Below are 16,851 nucleotides of genomic sequence, written 5' to 3'. Positions count from 1 at the left end.
AGGGTGAAAAGGGTAACTATTGCATTGTTCTGTACACCTGAAACTAACAATAAATAAATTAATTAAATTTAAAAAAAAAAAAAAAAAAAAAAAAAGAAAAGATATATGCACCCCTATGTTCACTGTAGTGCTATTCATAATAGCCAAGATATGAAAGCAACCAAAATGCCCATCCATAGACAATTGGATAAAGAAGTTGTGGTACATACCTGTATACACAATGGAATATTACTCAGCCATAAAAAATGAAATCTTACCATTTGCAACAACATGGATGGATCTAAAGGGTATTATGCTAAGTGAAATAAGTCAGACAGAGAAAAATTCCATATGATCTCACTTATATGTGAAATCTAGAGAACAAAATAAACAAACAAAAACCAGAAATGTACTCAGAGATACAGAGAACAAACTGATGGATACTAGATGGAATGGGGGTTGAGGAGCTGGGTGAAAAAGGCGACAGGATTAAGAAGTTCAAATTTGTAGTTATAAAATAGTCACGTGGATGTGAAGTACAGTATAGTCAATATAGTCAATAATTTGTAATAAACATGTATAGTGCCAGGCAGGTACTAGACTTATCAAGGGGATCACTTCATAAGTTATATAAATGTCTAACCACTATGCTGTACATCTGAAACTAATATAAAATAAAAGTGAATGTCAACTATAATTGAAAAATATAAAAAAATAAATAAAGACATATATATTCTGAAAATCTGGTTCTTTGTATCAATTTTAAACCGTCTATATAAAGTAAAATTTTATGCAATCATATACTTACTGTATAATCTGAGCAAAAAAAGAATTCATTTATGTTTTTTGTACATTGTGATGATTCAAAGTTTGAAATCTAGGACATTCTATGTATTCATGTGGCTGCTGAATTACTTTTGTCTAAGACTTCATTTTATGTATTATGATTATATGAAGTTTGAAGTTGTAGTTTCATAGCAAGCCCTCCACCTCCCAATACAATATAATATTATATTGATGATATAGCCTAAGATGCAGGATTTCTGGGTACTGGGAAAGGTAATCTTCCTTGGGTCCTGGGCATCTAAACTTTTTTGCTGGGTATGTCAACATTGCAAGGCCCTGACTGCTCTATACTAAGGCCATTTCTCAAGGTTGTGTTTATAGCAAGCTACCTTGAAGGATGAGGTAACATCTTTCCCCAAAGAACAAGCTGCTTCCATTTGTTATAAAAGCAATGAATCCTCTGCTCTGTGTTCCTTGTCTGTGACATAAACTCATGTACAGGGTCCACCTGGTATCCTTTGAGTTTCCCCATGGGACTTGGGGTGTGGGAACATGGGAACTCACACCAATAGCAACATCTTGTTGCTTGCTGTGCCATAAGTAACAAAGCCCTTTGTCTTTGACCCAGGAGTTTTATATTCTCCACCAGCATCCATGAAACAATAACATGCTAACTTGTTAGTCTGCAAGTAAAGTAAGATGTCAGACCTAGTAACTGGCACTGAGTATTTGAAATCAGGTTGGAGTATTTGTCTATATAATAACCAACAGCAGTGCTGGGACTAGAGTGAGGCAAGCAAGGTGCCTAGAGCACAAAATTTAAGGAGGCACTCACTGTCAGGTTAATGCCAGTGGTAAATGTCAACCCTGCACTTACATGATTCCGAGAGTGAGTGCTTCCTTAAATTTTGAGACCTAGGTGCTTTGCTTGCCTCACTTTAGTCTCATTCCTACAGGGAAATCAAATTAAATATATAAATGTTTATTTTAATTAGCAAAAATTAAAGCATGATAAAACCAAGTGTTGGCTAGAATATAGAGCAACAGGAACTCTCATACACTGTTGGCAAGGGTGTTAACTGGTACACCCACTTATGGGACAGCGCTGTATTATCTCATCAGTTTGAAGAAGTTCATGCTCTGGCCCAGTAATCCCATTACTAGGTATGACTCTTAGAGACAGTCTTTGTATATATGCACAAGGCCACATACAGAGGGTGCCAAAAACATTTATACAAATTTTAAGAAAGGAAAAACTGCATTAGTTGTAATACTCAATATATACTAATAACAAAAGATGAATACAAGTCACGTTTGATTTCTGCAATTACAAGAGTGGTTACCATCAGTGTCCAGACACTTCTGAGTACCGCGAACTACTGCTTGAGCATAGATAACATCTCTTAAAATGTGTATACGTTTTTTTGTTTTTGGCACCCCCGGTATATGGCTACTGCAGCATCAAAAGAAAAATGGACAAATAGATTTTTGTCATATTTATACGAAGGAATTCCACATAGAAATTAAAATTAGAGAACTAGGACTACTGGATATGGGCAAATCTCAAAAATATATTGTCGCATGAGATACTCAAGGATACATACAGCATAATATCATTTATCTAAAGTTTGAAAATATGCCAACATATATTATTTGTAGATAAAAATGTGTGAAAGTATAAAAACAAGCTTGGTGGTAATAACTGCCAAATATACAAGAGTTTATCCCTAGAAAGGAGAGTATACAAATGGGATAGATGTGCACCTGGGACATCACTAGTACCTGTAGTGTTTTATTAAAGCCCTGAAGATGAAAGGGTAAGACACTACGTTTTGACAATGCCGGTGGTGGCTATAAGGGTGTTTATTATATTATCCTCTATTATTTTATATATGCTTGAAATATTCCATTTTAAAAAGTTGAGATTAAAGATAAAATGAAAAAAAACTTAAGGTTAAAAAAAGAAAGAAGAAACAAGGCACCAGTTAGCTCACACATCTTCTGCATCTTCTGCAGCCAGTCGAATGCAGCAGCCATTTTCAGTAGTTAGCTACTCTGGGCAGCTGACCGCCTGGATACTCCCGGTGTCCGCTACATCTTCTGAAACCATCGGCTCCCTCCTGGTTGAATCCAGAATACTTTCCTGGTTCCCCAGTATGAGCCACTGCGGCAAGACTACCAGGACGGACCTCGATTATCTGGCCCAATTTGTTCAGAGAAAGAAACTCTTACTGCTGAAATGGTTTTGCTACCCCCACTCCTCCAAATAGGGTAGTTTGGAGATGCTGCTAAGAGCCGTGGGGTCTGGGGCCCAAGTGAGACGGGCTCCATCAGTATTTGCTCAAATGAGTGGAAAAGATGCGGCCAGAGGCCGGGACTCACGAAGGCATGCGTAAGGATCCGAGATGGCCTTGAGCGCGTCTCTGTAGAAAAGGGGTCTGCAGCGGTCACAGTGCTGCCCCTCCGTGTGGTGCTCGCAGTCCTCGCACACGCCCCCACTGACGCCGCCGCTCGCCAGGTACACGGTCATGTCGAAGTGACAGCGATCAGAGTGGCTGTTACAGCTACAAGCTGGGGAAAGGAGAGGCGTTACTGAGAGATTCACCGAGGTCCCGGGAACACCGGAGCCCACGGCCACGCACTAATTTCCGCAAACTGTCCTCTTTCTTCAGCCACTCCGCCTTCTTTTTATAGACACACCATATACACAAACAGTTAAAATAGGTGCTTTCAAAGGACACTTTCTACTATGAGCTGATTCTGCTCATACACTTTCTACAAAGGGTGTTCCCCAAACGTTTAATATTCAGGCATTTCTTAAAATCAAGTAAACCAAAATAAACCATTTGGGTGAGCTGGAAGCCCTAGAGCACACTATTTTTGTTGTTCAGTAGAGAATAGTTATACTGACTTATACTTTGTAAATTTTATTATTTTTTTTAAACCATATGTTCTGTGCACACTGGGGTCCTCAGATAAGATGTTAAAACTGCACCCCACCCGCCTCCTCTTCTGTGAACAGGAGAGCTGGAAGGGTGTCTGCAGGTCATCCTCATGCCACCTGGGGCTCAGCCAGAGCAACACACGGAAAGGCCGTCTCTGTGCAGGGGACTGTTTGTAGTAAGGTCCGTGCTGTTTATCTTATTGGCTCCCCCTCTGTAAACAGCATAAACATTTGCTGGGTCTTGTAGACTGTGACGCACGCATGGAACTTTTCCATAAGAGCTCTTCTAGGGACCTCTCATCCCCTCAAATCTTATTTTCCCCAAATCTGGGAAAAGAAACTGAATAACAAGTTTGTTTGGAAGTTCATCAAAATTCAGAGGCAGCAAATGCATTACAAAAACCCCCCACCTTATTAGCCTAATAGTTTATAAAAGGCACGATAGCCTGTCAAACTCGAACCTAGGCCTCATTTCTCCTGTTATCTGACATTTGGGTTTAAGGTCCCATTAAGGAATGTATGGTTATTCAGGAAAATAGTAGGGATCTCTGTACCAAATCTAGTACTCCCCCAATTCCTGGAGTGGCACCATCCTCACTGATGTTACTATTACATAGCTCTGTCCCTCTTCTGGAAAGGGGCCACCCAACATGTATATTGTTTCATTTTTCAAATTAATGTTAATTTGGGGTGTGAGGGTTTGAGATGTTAGTGCTTCTTCCATGGGAGATAATGGGAGACACTGGAATATCACACAATTGGAGCTGGAAGCCACAGGGTCACCACCACCTTTGTTGCTTGTAGTCCAAACTAACTAAATGTTCTCCAAATTAAGGAAATGGAGCACACTTGGGTTACGCTGACAACTCATCTCCACACACCTCTGCAAGTGCTGTCCTGCAGGCCTGCAGCTGGCCTCCAAGGAGCGTCCTGGAAGAAGTCCTTGCACCGCTGACAGTTGGGGCCATCTGTATTGTGTTGACAGACGCACTGACCATGAACCTGATTGCATGATAAGTTAGCAGCATTAAAAAAGGGCTCATCTTTGAGGATGGAAAATGAAATACCAGGCCCTGGGACCCTTTCTGGGTCTTAGCTTCCCATACGAGGTGTGACAATTAAGTTTGTGAACTTGTCGCAACGATGCCGCTAACCTTTTTTGATATCAGAGGGATTATTCATTATGAATTTGTACCAACTGGACACACAGTTAACCAAGTTTGGAAGTGCTGACAAGGCTGCGTGAAAAAGTTAGATGACCTGAACTTTTTGCCAACAATTCATGGCTCTTGCATGACAATGTACCAGCTCACACGGCACTGTCTGTGAGGGAGTTTTTAGCCAGTAAACAAATAACTGTATTGGAACGCCCTCCATACTCACCTGATCTGACCCACAATGACTTCTTTCTTTACCCAAAGATAAAGGAAATATTGAAAGGAAAACATTTTGATGACATTCAGGACATCAAGGGTAATACGACGATAGCTCTGATGACCATTCCAGAAAAAGAGTTCCAAAATTGCTTTGAAGGGTGGACTAGGCACTGGCATCGGTGCATAGCTTCCCAAGGGGAATACTTTGAAGGTGACTTTAGTTATATTCAGCAATGAGGTATGTAGCACTTTTTCTAGGATGAGTTCGCAAACTTAATTGTCCGACCATGTATGTTAGTTACAATACCAACCTGGACTATTTTTTATTGTTTGCTTAACTAGCTTTTACAGTTTTTATATTTAAGATGTTCAGTAAGCATTTACAATACTTTTTTGGCATTTCTGAATACTAGTTTCAGGGAAGCACATTGCAACCCTCAATGAGGGACAGGATAGAATATGTGTGTGTCCATAGAAAGTGGTAGGTGGTGATTTAGGAGCATAAGGGAAAAGAGGGAATTAGAAAACAGAAAGAAACTGGAGAAAGGTATGTCATTCTCCACAAAATGCCATAAATGTCCAACTTCAAAGGGAGGAGCTCTGTTTCCAGTGAAACATGGAGATAGCTGAGTTAGAAGGTGCAATAACCTCGACATTGAGCCTTGTCTGCTTATGACTAATAGTTTAAAATTATTTAGTAGACACAGCTCCAGGACTGCATAAGCATACAGTTCTTCCACTGCATCACTCTTCTAAGGCTCATCCTAAGAATGGAAGAGATTTCCACTATGAAAACAGTCCTTCATAGTGTAAGAACGTTACTTGGAGTGACCAGTTTTATAATATCAGATATTACTCAAACACCTTGGCACTGAATATGACAGACCTTCAGTACATATTTGTGAGAGAATGCATGTGACATTAAGGGTGCTCTCCACTAAATCTCCATTCCCTACTAAACAAGTAACAAAAAGAGAGCAAGATGGGCTATCTTGAAATCATAAGTTATAAATTCTGCTCACGAGTTCAGTGACGCCCACATGTGGCAGAATCCACAAGAATCTCTGGCGAGAGAACTGAGGGCTCCCCATGTGGCCTGTCAGGCCAGGTGGAATCATACCTGCCCCATCACAAGGCTGCACTTCGACTGTTGATCCCCACACAGAGAATCTGATCTACACCTAGCACCAGGGCAGTGAAGGAAACGTAGGAGAGCCAACTGCTCTTTCAGATGAGTGACTCACCATTCCAGGAGGCCTGAACACGTCTCCCCGCACCTTCTGCATTGGGCCACACTCGCTAGCGTGGCCATGGCAAAAACAGCTGCCCCGGACCACCATCTCATGGATAGCATAATAGTATTTATCACGGGAATCATTTGGCCTCCTTCCAAGCAAAGTATCCCCAAGGGTGTGGAGTTTGGTAAAGTTTATCCTCAGGTTTGTTAATGTCACAAGGTCTAGAGAAAGGAAAATAATGAAAAGAACAAATCAAAGTACATCAAGGTGTCCTTCTTGACTGACATCCCTTAATGTACAATAGACATGCAATGACAAGGAATAGTCTTAACGTGAGATTTTAGAAAAGAAATTGGTGTGAAAAATATAGAGCAATCCATACCCTGGATGTAGGGGCTGTAGGGGTCTTCTATTTCAAAGCTGGGGTCCAAAACTTTTAAAACAACCTATAAAACAAATGTAGGTAAATTTATAGTATTTTACCCCAAAACATCATTGTTAAATGTACTCTTAAAGAGGAGATCCTGATCTTAAAAGAAGGCTGAGCTGGTACCTCCCTGCTGGCGTAGGATACACGTTATCATTTGGGTTCTCATATGAATACCAGTACCGAGAAGGAAAATGAATAAGTTATTAAATAGTCATTCTGGCTCTTTATGCACAAGTGGTCCATGTAGGCAGAAGTCATGACACTGCTGGTGAAAAGGGCTCCTGCTCTGATCTGAGGTGAAGTGATGGGGTCACAATTCAGCAAGTCCTCGTCAATTAGGATCTCGCAGGGGATTCTGGAGCTGCATTATGTCACCAGTTCTTTCTACTATACTAGATAAGATAATACTTCCCAACCCCACTCCTCCCCTGACCCTCTGCCACTTATCAGCTTTGCTCAGGGGAATGTTCTGGCAGATTCCACCTGAGTGGTAGGTTATAGAGCATGGAGAGGAGACAACTAATCCTGGGCTGCTCCTAGCTGATATGCTCCCTTGTAAGGGTTAGACACTCATGCTCCTTCCTCTGGGTTCCCTGTGCCCCACTGCCCAGCTTGAATTTTAGCCCCTGCTTACCTTCAGCTGGGCAGTCTGTGCAGGATTATTTCTTAGAAGGTATTTATTATTTATCTGAATTTGAGTTCAACTCAGGACTCATTTCAATTTAGACACTTTCATTCTTAAAAAATCAACAGCTTGGGCCGGCCAAGTGGCTCAGTTGGTTAAGAATTAGCTTAAGAGCGTGAGCTCTGAGCAACAGGGCCGCTGGTTCGATTCCCACATAGGCCATGAGCTGCACCCGAACTGAGCTGCCACTGAGCTGCCAACAGGTGGCAGGATGGCTTAGCTGGTGAAAGCACGTGCTCGTAACAAGACTGCCTGTTCGATGGTGGGCTATGCCCGTCCACAACTAAGACTGAACTTGGCACCTTAAGCTGAGCTGCCACCTGGATGGCTCAGTGGATAGAGTGTGCGCTCTTAACAACAAGGCTGCTGGTTTGACTCCCACATGGGATGGCGGCTATGCCCACCCGCAACTAAGATTGTAACACAGCACCTTGAGCTTAGAGGCCACGAGCTGCCGACGGGCAGCCAGATTGTAGCTGGCGCCCTACACAATGAAGACTGAAGAACAACAACTTGGCTGGTCCCCCTCCCCAACTCCCCAACACTGTTCTCCTCCCCCATTTCCCCAATTAAAAAACAAACAAACAAACAAAAACCTAACAGCTCAAGTTATATTTCAGCAAACACTACCTAAGTTGTTTTCATCTAAATTAACCATATGAACAAAAAGGGTTTAACTAATATCAAACAAATCCAAGAAAGGAAATGCTACCTCACCACCAGTTGAGGGTTCAATATCCGAATATTTGGAGTCACAAACAAGGTCTCCTACTTCCTGGCCCTGGCCAGATGTGATGTTGGGAAAGAAAGTAGCACAGTCTTTTGCAAAATATTTGAGCACTTTCCAGGTGAGTCCATAGTCTGTGGAACGTTCAACTAACATGGCGGCAGGCCGAAAAGTCTATGAAAAAAATGAGTTAAACTTGTAATGTTTCACAAAGGTAGATTTTATTACCCACTTCAGATTGAACATTTATATTTTTAATTCTTTTTTTCAATCTTGATTTGTATCTTTTAAAATCTCTCATACAGTGAACACATTGAAATCTCTTTCCAACAAATGAGCAAGTATTTATGAGCACATACTGTGCCCTGGAATCAAATTCCATTTTTAAAATGTTTATGGCTGCATGAATTATTAATTTGAGAAATATGGCATATAAATTTTTAAAAAGCTACTGTAGTTGATATTTATACAGCAATTTTCATGTGGTTTTCTTGGCCTACAATGCTTTTCCTTTGGCAAACTTACACATCCTTCAAAATCGACAATTAAGTTTACTCGGATTCCCCAGAGCAGATTTAGCCTCGTCAATGAACCCCCAGCATTCTAGTCATATGTCTATATCTGCATGTATCACCCTGTACTATAATTTTAAATTTATATATGTACTTGTATTCATGACTACACTGTGAGCTCTTTGAGGGCAATGCCTGGTGTTTTTTTGTTTGTTTGTTTTTTATTTTTTATAACTTTTTATTTTATATTCATTTTTAATTACCATAATTTAGCACCAGGCTTGACATCAAAATTAGAATTTTGATGAATGATTAGAGAATGACTATAGCACAGGTCTGGCATCTAACTAACCCTAGTAAAGACCTCTTTTGATCTCAATCCTCTTTCTTCCTCTTTTGATCACAATCTTTCCATATTTCCCCAAATAATTTCCAGATTCTGCTCTTTCCTCCTGAAAATTATCTTCCTCGTTCTGTGGTCTCTGTCCCCCAGTGCCTGGCGTTTCCCTTTTTGCTACATCTTCTAAGATTCTGTTGTTGTTGTTAACCATATCATATAAGCAGTGGTATTTTTTTTAATGAGCAGTGGTATCTTTTTTCATTTAAGAACAAAAACCCAGATGCCATTGCTTGAGTCCTGATTCACACAACATTATGTTCTCTACAAGGAAGCAAGGAAACAAAGAAACGAAATTCCAGGTAAGCCCAGCATTTGGTAAGTAGATAAAAGAGACAGCAAGCCTACGCATCTGTACCTTAAAGGTCAGAATAAGGTGGCTGAACTGAAACAATGTCTCGAGGTCCAATCTGATGCTGACATGATCCAGACCTAAATAAAACCCCAGGAAGAAGAAAATCAGTGATTTTGAGAGACCCCTATTTATTATGTTAATTCCTCACTGTAATAAAACTCTTTGAAATCACATGGCTGATGATCCACACTCTTTCCTAGACTGTTGGAGTGATTTCCCATGCCATTCCACGCCCAGGAAGAGGTCTATAGGACAGCAATAGAGGATTTACCCTGACTGTGCATCCATGATTTGGTGGCCGTGCAGATGGCCACAGTGTGGCAGTATTACACACCACCAAGGGAGTTCCCAACATTTGCGATGGGTGGACCAAGAGGGCTGGTTTCCTTGTACTCAAATCTCGACTACACACAAATGTGAGCTAACAAGCCAGAGCGTGGTAACATTGACCCTCCCTTTTCTTCCAATAGCTGCTAGCAATCATTGGATCTATTGGGTTGTTGGAAAAGTCATGACGCATTTTTGCAACGAAAACATAGAAAAAATACGTCATGACTTTTTCGACAACCCAATAGTTTTATTGTTACTTAGCATGAAACACAGCTTGGCACAGTCCCTTGAAGCTAGGATCTGTGGGCTCCTCTGTGGCTGAGGAGAATAGGAAGGTGTCCCGGCCAGGACTCCGCACTGAGATAGCTAGCTGGGTGTGAGGACTGGCCCCGATCTGGACACAATGGAAACCCTGATCTCACTGTCCAATGGAAATGTGAGTCAGAGGTATCATTTACAATTTTCTGGCAGCCACATTTATAAAAGTAAAAAGAAGCAGGTGAAATCATTTTTAATATATTTAACCCAATATACAAAAATATTCTCATTTCAACATGAAATCAATATTTTTAAAATTAGTAATGTTTTATTATATATTTTCCCCCTAACTAAGTCTGAGAAACCTGGGATGTTTTTACACTTATAGTACATCTCTATTAAAGTAGCCATGTTTTAAATGCTCAGTAGCCACATGTGGCTAGGGGCTACAATCCTGGACAGCACAGCTCTAGACAAGAGTGGCCAGACTGCAGTGAATTGGGCTGCAGCTTACGTTCTAGGGTGAATGGGTTGGGGAAGGGTTTGCTGCTCAGAGGACAGCCACATTCCAGGTTCTGTGTCAGGGCTCCTAACCCTTTGTACAAAGGAGATCTCCCTTTCCCTCTCGGAAGTTGTTGGTTGATAACCCTTGTTCTGTGTAATCAGCTTTGACAGAGGGGCATCCCTTCTCTGAGGAGATGTGGACAAATGCTGGACATGTGGGTCAAAACAGCTATAAATAAAAAATGGCACCATTCATCAGTGAAGGCAGATAACTGTGGTAAAAACTACCTCATATTCACTAGGGAGAGTCCAATCAGAATCAACAATTAGGATCCAAAATGAACTGGCATTTAATGGGTACCAATCATGGACTTGTCGAATGGATAACATAGGAAAATAGCCTCATGTTATACTTGCCCTAACTAAACAATCTTATATGATTATTCTCACACTCCCCTCTAATGGCCTCGGATCCCCTGAGAGAAATATGTTGAGGTGTCTGAATAGAATCGAGGGATTACAGCCCCCAAGTGCAACATATAGAGATGTGGCAAATGGAATCATTTTGTGGGGGTTAAGGGTTCCAGACCAGTTTGGAAGAGGGGCCATTGTGAGTGGGCCAGCTATATTAATTTAAGCACATGAGACTCAAGGATAGGTGGGACATGAGGAATCCCTAATCAGATCCAATCTTAGAGGGGCATCTAGAAAATATGGTGGTCAGGGCCAGTGTGTGGTTCAATATCACTACTGGTCACAACCAGAGACAGGCATAAATCCAGGAAGGAAAGAATTTCAGTCAGAAGCCAGCTATCCTTTCAATTCAATTTTATGTTCAAATCTTTGGCTTGCAGTAAGAAACAAAATGTGTTGAAGAAGGAAAAAGCACATGGTGTGAACTGTCAGATTTTCCCTGGCGTTATTTATTCCATTTATCAGTGTGTTTTATATTAGGCTTTATTTACTGACACCTCATAAACTTCTTTAGTTTTTTAAAAGAACAAAAGAATGCAGAGACATTTTCTTCCCCCAAACAGGAGGAGGGAAACATTCTGTTTTGTGCTTAAAATACATTTTGATTTCTCTAGAGGAAAAGAATCTTTCTTAAAGTGAAGAGAAAATGTGTTATTATACAGGGCTCTGCATTCCTGGTGGATATTGCTCCATTCCAATACTACTCCTTGCTGTGACATTGTTAAAGTCACACAGAAAGGCGCCTTATTAAAAATATGAAGAAATAAAAAATTGGAAAGGAACTTAATCATACCATTTTCAGATTGCCACCATTTCTTTTCTCTATCTCGTTCAAAACTTGTAATCACATTCTCAATGGTGTGGCTGTTGGGTTGGGTGTGAGGATCGTACGGAAATCTGGAGTCACAGATGAAGCATTTTTGTTCCCCCTGGAAAACACCATCATTAAAAATAAAGAATTGTGATTACTTATTGTTGATTCGAATTTAAAAACAAGCTGTACTTACTATATTTGTCTTTCAATCTGGCTGAAATAAAAAGCAGAGGAAATAACAAGACATCAATTTTTCCATCAATAGGTGCTTTGATATAATCACAAATGAAATTAAAATATGACCTAGAAATTTTATAAATTTATATATTTGCAGCAAAAAATTCAAATATATGTGGAATATTTTTTTCATACAAAAAGCAGATGACCTGGAGGTTATTTCAAACTATAGAGAAATAATTAGGATATACTCTTTGAGTGGGATTACTTCCTTTAGTAAAAAAAAGAATATTTGGCAAGATACTAATAAAACAATGGGCCACTTAGGTTATCTACAACTATCATCCTTTCTTTCTCAGACATAGTTTTTAGCAGAAAAGCTTCCAATACCAAAACCTTTACATCACACATGTGGATTTTGTAACAGATTTTCATAAACTAATAACAGAGAACCCCACCCTCTTGTCTCACAGACTAGAAGGTTCTTATTAGTGAATTGGAAGTAGTTTTGCTTGGGATGGATTTTCAAAGGCTACAACAGCCAATATTGGCCTTTGCGTTTGCTTGATTTAATGAGTCTGCTTGTAGCTGTACTTAGTTAAAACTCCTAAAGAAATCTCCAAAGATTTCCAAAAGACTGCCAGTGGCCTGCACCGTTGTTCTTGGCTAATATGTGGGACACTGGAGGAGTGTTTTGGCAAAGCTTTCAGGAAGCAGGAGCTGTTTATTACAATCCTCTGTGCTGGAAATTGCCTGCAACAGCCAATGCACCTGTAGGTGTTCAGTGAACATTGTCTATGTCCTGACCATGGCTTACAGGGCCTACATGACCTCACCAGGGCCACCTCCTTGCCTGTCTCCCCTTGATTACTCAGCTCTATCTACACTCACTTCTTGTTCTTTCTTGAGCTCACGAAGAATTCTTTTGCCTTAGAGTCTTGACACAAGTTGTTCTCAGCTCCCTCCAGCCCCCCCCCACCAAATATTCTTGTCTCTTGTTCCTTCCCTTGTTTCAGGTCTTTGTTTAAATGCCATCATCTCAGAGAGGCGTTCCTTGACTTCTATGTAAAAAACCACCACCTCCCATTCTTACGGCTCCTGCCACTCTCCAGCCCTTACCCTGCTTGATAATATTTTCTAAGCCCTTATCACTCCTGGAGGCTATACACACATTATATAGTTATTGGATTATTGTCTGTCACCATCATTAGACTTTAAGATGAATGAGGGCAAGGACTTTGTTTTGTTGACAGCTGTATTTTCCTTATCTAGAATAGTGTCTGGCACATAGTAGATGCTCAATAAAATTTGTAGCATGAATACATATGGTATTGATGACTATTTCACCTAGAGTCTCTCAGAGTAAATCAGTCTTTCAAGAGATTCATATAATCTTTGTAGAAGCACTGGCCACCATAAGTCTTACACCTGAAGAAAACCAAAATGCCCTTTGGAAATTAAGGAACAGTGGCAGCTAGATCAATTCTGCTTGACCCAGACCTGTCCTAACAGAGCAGCAGAAGCCCTATGATTCCACCCAAATGTGTCAAGGCTTCAAAGTATTGCCAATAACACTGTTGAAATTATGGGGAAGATGTTTACCTTCAGGGTACGTGGGCTACTCTCTCTGTAAACATTTCAGAAGCATGGTCATTGCTGGGACTGGCTGCAGAGGAAGCTTAGTTGTAGTGACAAAGTGGGAGTTCCAACTTGGGTGACACTGTGGGTCAGTGTTGACTTGAAGCTTTTGAAGAGAGTGCTATGCTTAGTAGCCATTTGTTAGATAATGGATGGGGGGAAAAAAATCACCCTCCATGCTGCATGATGTTTATGCACACCGGTGCTTGTAGCCCCACCTATAATACTTTATCAGCTGAAGATAGTTTGAGATTTTTTTTCCTAGGTCTATGATTTTTAGGATTTCTGTGATTCTCTAGACAAAAGAAGCCTCTGAAGTACTTCTATTTTTGGTGGTGTGAAATTAAGATATAGGGACATCAGTTTCTAATTATAGTCCGAGTATGTCATGAGTTGGCTATGACAACAGTAAGTAAATGCTAGTGGTTGGAGAACAAGATGGGTGATGACCATGTTGGATATTTTCTAATATTAGAGTTGATTCCCATTTCTTTGCCCACGGGACCCAGACTTCTTAAACTCACTTCAAGGGCCAAACATCCCACCTGACCTGGGGTTGAGCAAAACTTCCACAGTGTCATTTCCTTGCACATGCAGAGAATATTCTTTCTTATACAAGTACTTCCCAAACTTAGAACAGAGCTGAGCACTCAGGTATTGTCTCCATTTATTTATAATCATCCTTGTTTGCTAAAAACCAATTAAAATACAAAGCATTTCCCAGAGACCTCCAGGAGTTGTCTCAAATGAACAATACGTGGAAGAGCCTGGCCACCAACATTAGGCTTGGGTCCAACTTCCTTCCTGCACGTACTCTCATTGAAGGATCGAAGTGATTGCTCAGGCTTTGCAACAGGTACGATGTGCAGATGACCTTGTTCTGCTCCCAGAGCACAAGGAAGAAACAAAACTGTCATGCAACAAGTCCTTTTATGGCACTGGTCTTTAAGGGAAAAAAGGCCCTCAAATAATGTTCACATTGGGATTTTATGGTTTTTAAGCAAGACAGTTTCCTAGTGGCATAGTGAGTCTGGCGCACAAAGAATTCCAAGTCCACACCCTTCCAGCTCCAAGGCAGGACAGTGAGCACTCATGCCAGCAGAGGCCTGAGGCCCTGAGGGGGTCTTTAGTCTTCACTGAAGGAGTCAATTATGCTCACTCTGTGGGAGTCACTAAGGCAGCCCTAAGCAGAATAGCACATTTTATAATAATTCCCTTCAAAGCCTGAACCAATTTCTGTCTAATACTAATGGTACCAAGAAACAGATGAGGCAGATCTTTCCTATTTTCTGATCTGTCAAGGTTTTCTGGACTTTAAGTAGTATTGTGACAGTGGGCCTTAGACAAAGGCCTTCCCAGACCATGTGGTCCACCAAGGATTTCGCGCGGGCTTCAGACAAAGGCATTCCTGGACTGTATAGTCAGCAAGACTTCCGCATTTAATATTTCCAAATTCCTACCTCACCCAGGAGCCAGTCAGGAACTGGCACAATGGCCACATGTTCTAATAATAAATCTTAGCTGCCAACCTGGAAACTTCAGGGTATATAGCCCTGAGTCCCACCCAGGTCGAGGCTCAGCCTCTGGATGTGAATCCGCTGAGCCAGTGCTGGTGTTAATAAAAGTTGCTTCCCACGCCTTGGTGTCCTGTCTCTCTGTCTGGGTTCCCCGCAACAGTATCACTTGTGTCTTGGGTATTCAGGAAGGAGTGTTATCCCCTTTACTGTTGTCTGGACAGCCTCATATGTACTTGAAAAAAAACCTTCATCATTGATAAAATAATGTCCCAGCAAGGAAATAAAGAACCAACCCACCTCGAGGTAGCCGAGAATGCAGTATTTCTGGGGTCCATTCAGCCCGCAAGTAGAAGAAGCCGTGAGCTGTGTGCTGCGGCCCACCAGGAGATTGCCAGTGGGGGGATGACAGGCACCCCTGTTGCATTCATCTTCAGCTTTCACATAACTGAGCAGTCCTTTGAACACAAAAGAAACAGCTACGTAGAAGGCAGTCTAAGGGTAGCAGGAGGCTTAAAGAAGCAACTGGTTAAGTTGGAAAGTTACCAGTCCTGTTGATCAATGAACATATCCCTCTGTTGATCTGTGGATCATTTAGACACTGGTCATGGATCCTGTTGGTGCCCTTGGTCTGATGGAAACCTCTTAGGGTTCATGTCCCTACCTGGGCTGGCCTGTAGCCGATGGTTGAGGAATACACAGTTCAAAGGCCGGTCCCATTGCCTCAGGCTGGGAACAACTCCACTGCGCAGTTTGTGCTCAGAACCTCTCCATGGGAGGAGGCGGAAGCCTGACTCCAGCTGGGACCACCTCCCTCACCCTTTCTCCTCAGAGCATCCCCTCTATATATCATGTGCACTCACACATCCCTGTCTGAGGCTCTGCTTCTAGGAAACCTGGTCCGAGACAGCCTCTCAGTACTGGAATGAAGACTAACATACAGACAGGAGGAAGGAGAATCCCATCCCTGCCTCTTAAACCTGTTGTTCCAACCTGCACAAAAGCAACGGGAGAATTTAAGAAATCCTTAGGAAATAACTTCCTCCTAAAATATGTAAATTCAATTGACCCTTTATAACCTGGATTGTTGGGCTTGGATATGCCATAGAACAAATCATGCTCCTCTGGGATAAAGGGCGGGGTGGAGTTCCAGCCTGTAAGCACACAGCCCTGGATACCTGCTGTCCAACAGATATGGCATAAGGGACCTGGTCACAAGAGATAAGATCATTGCAAGGACAACTCTATCTCAATTGTCACCTCAATTCTCTACTGTTTATGTGCAGCTTCTGGCATAATATTCTTAAATCTCAGTTTAGAAAGTATTTTAAAAGTTCTATTTGGGGCCAGCCGAGTGGCGCATTGGTTAGGAGGTGGCTTGAGATGCCAGCTCTTAGCAGCAGGGCCCTGGTTCGGATCCCACATATGAGGGCCAGTGACGGCTGCGCCCTCTACAGCTAAGGTGGTGAACAACAGCTCGACCTGGAGCTGGGCTGCCTCGAGGCTCCGGCGACAGCATAGGCTGCAGTAAGGCTGGCTGGAGGCGGGCGTGGGCTTTCGAGGGCTGCGGTGAGCTGCTGTGAGCTGCTGTGAGCAGCTGTCCTGGACAGCAAGAGACTGCATCACCTGGGAAGAGCGCAAAGATAGTGCCAACATGGGCCAGTGAAGCGACGTCCTCCACAACTAGACTGAAGAACAAAAGGACAGCAACTT

The 16,851-nt window shown here is 41.8% G+C and overlaps 1 protein-coding gene across 1 annotated transcript in view; it reads right to left on the bottom strand.

The window, feature by feature from the left end:
- LAMB4 (laminin subunit beta 4) overlaps window positions 1-16,851 on the bottom strand; it is a 116,868-nt gene that overhangs the window by 81,350 nt on the left and 18,667 nt on the right. Inside the window, exons 3-10 of the mRNA XM_019626046.1 lie at window positions 15,439-15,596; window positions 11,789-11,924; window positions 9,433-9,506; window positions 8,151-8,339; window positions 6,706-6,769; window positions 6,330-6,544; window positions 4,591-4,711; window positions 3,148-3,336 (exon numbers count right to left, since the gene is read on the bottom strand). Of these exons, the coding sequence (XP_019481591.1) occupies window positions 3,148-3,336; window positions 4,591-4,711; window positions 6,330-6,544; window positions 6,706-6,769; window positions 8,151-8,339; window positions 9,433-9,506; window positions 11,789-11,924; window positions 15,439-15,596 (1,146 nt within the window). The remainder of the gene's footprint in view (window positions 1-3,147; window positions 3,337-4,590; window positions 4,712-6,329; window positions 6,545-6,705; window positions 6,770-8,150; window positions 8,340-9,432; window positions 9,507-11,788; window positions 11,925-15,438; window positions 15,597-16,851) is intronic.

Source organism: Hipposideros armiger, unplaced genomic scaffold (assembly GCF_001890085.2).
Source record: "Hipposideros armiger isolate ML-2016 unplaced genomic scaffold, ASM189008v1 scaffold_655, whole genome shotgun sequence".
Classification (NCBI taxonomy): Eukaryota; Metazoa; Chordata; class Mammalia; order Chiroptera; family Hipposideridae; genus Hipposideros; species Hipposideros armiger.
Note: the sequence above shows the minus strand (reverse complement) of the source record. Positions and strands in the feature narration are given on the sequence as shown.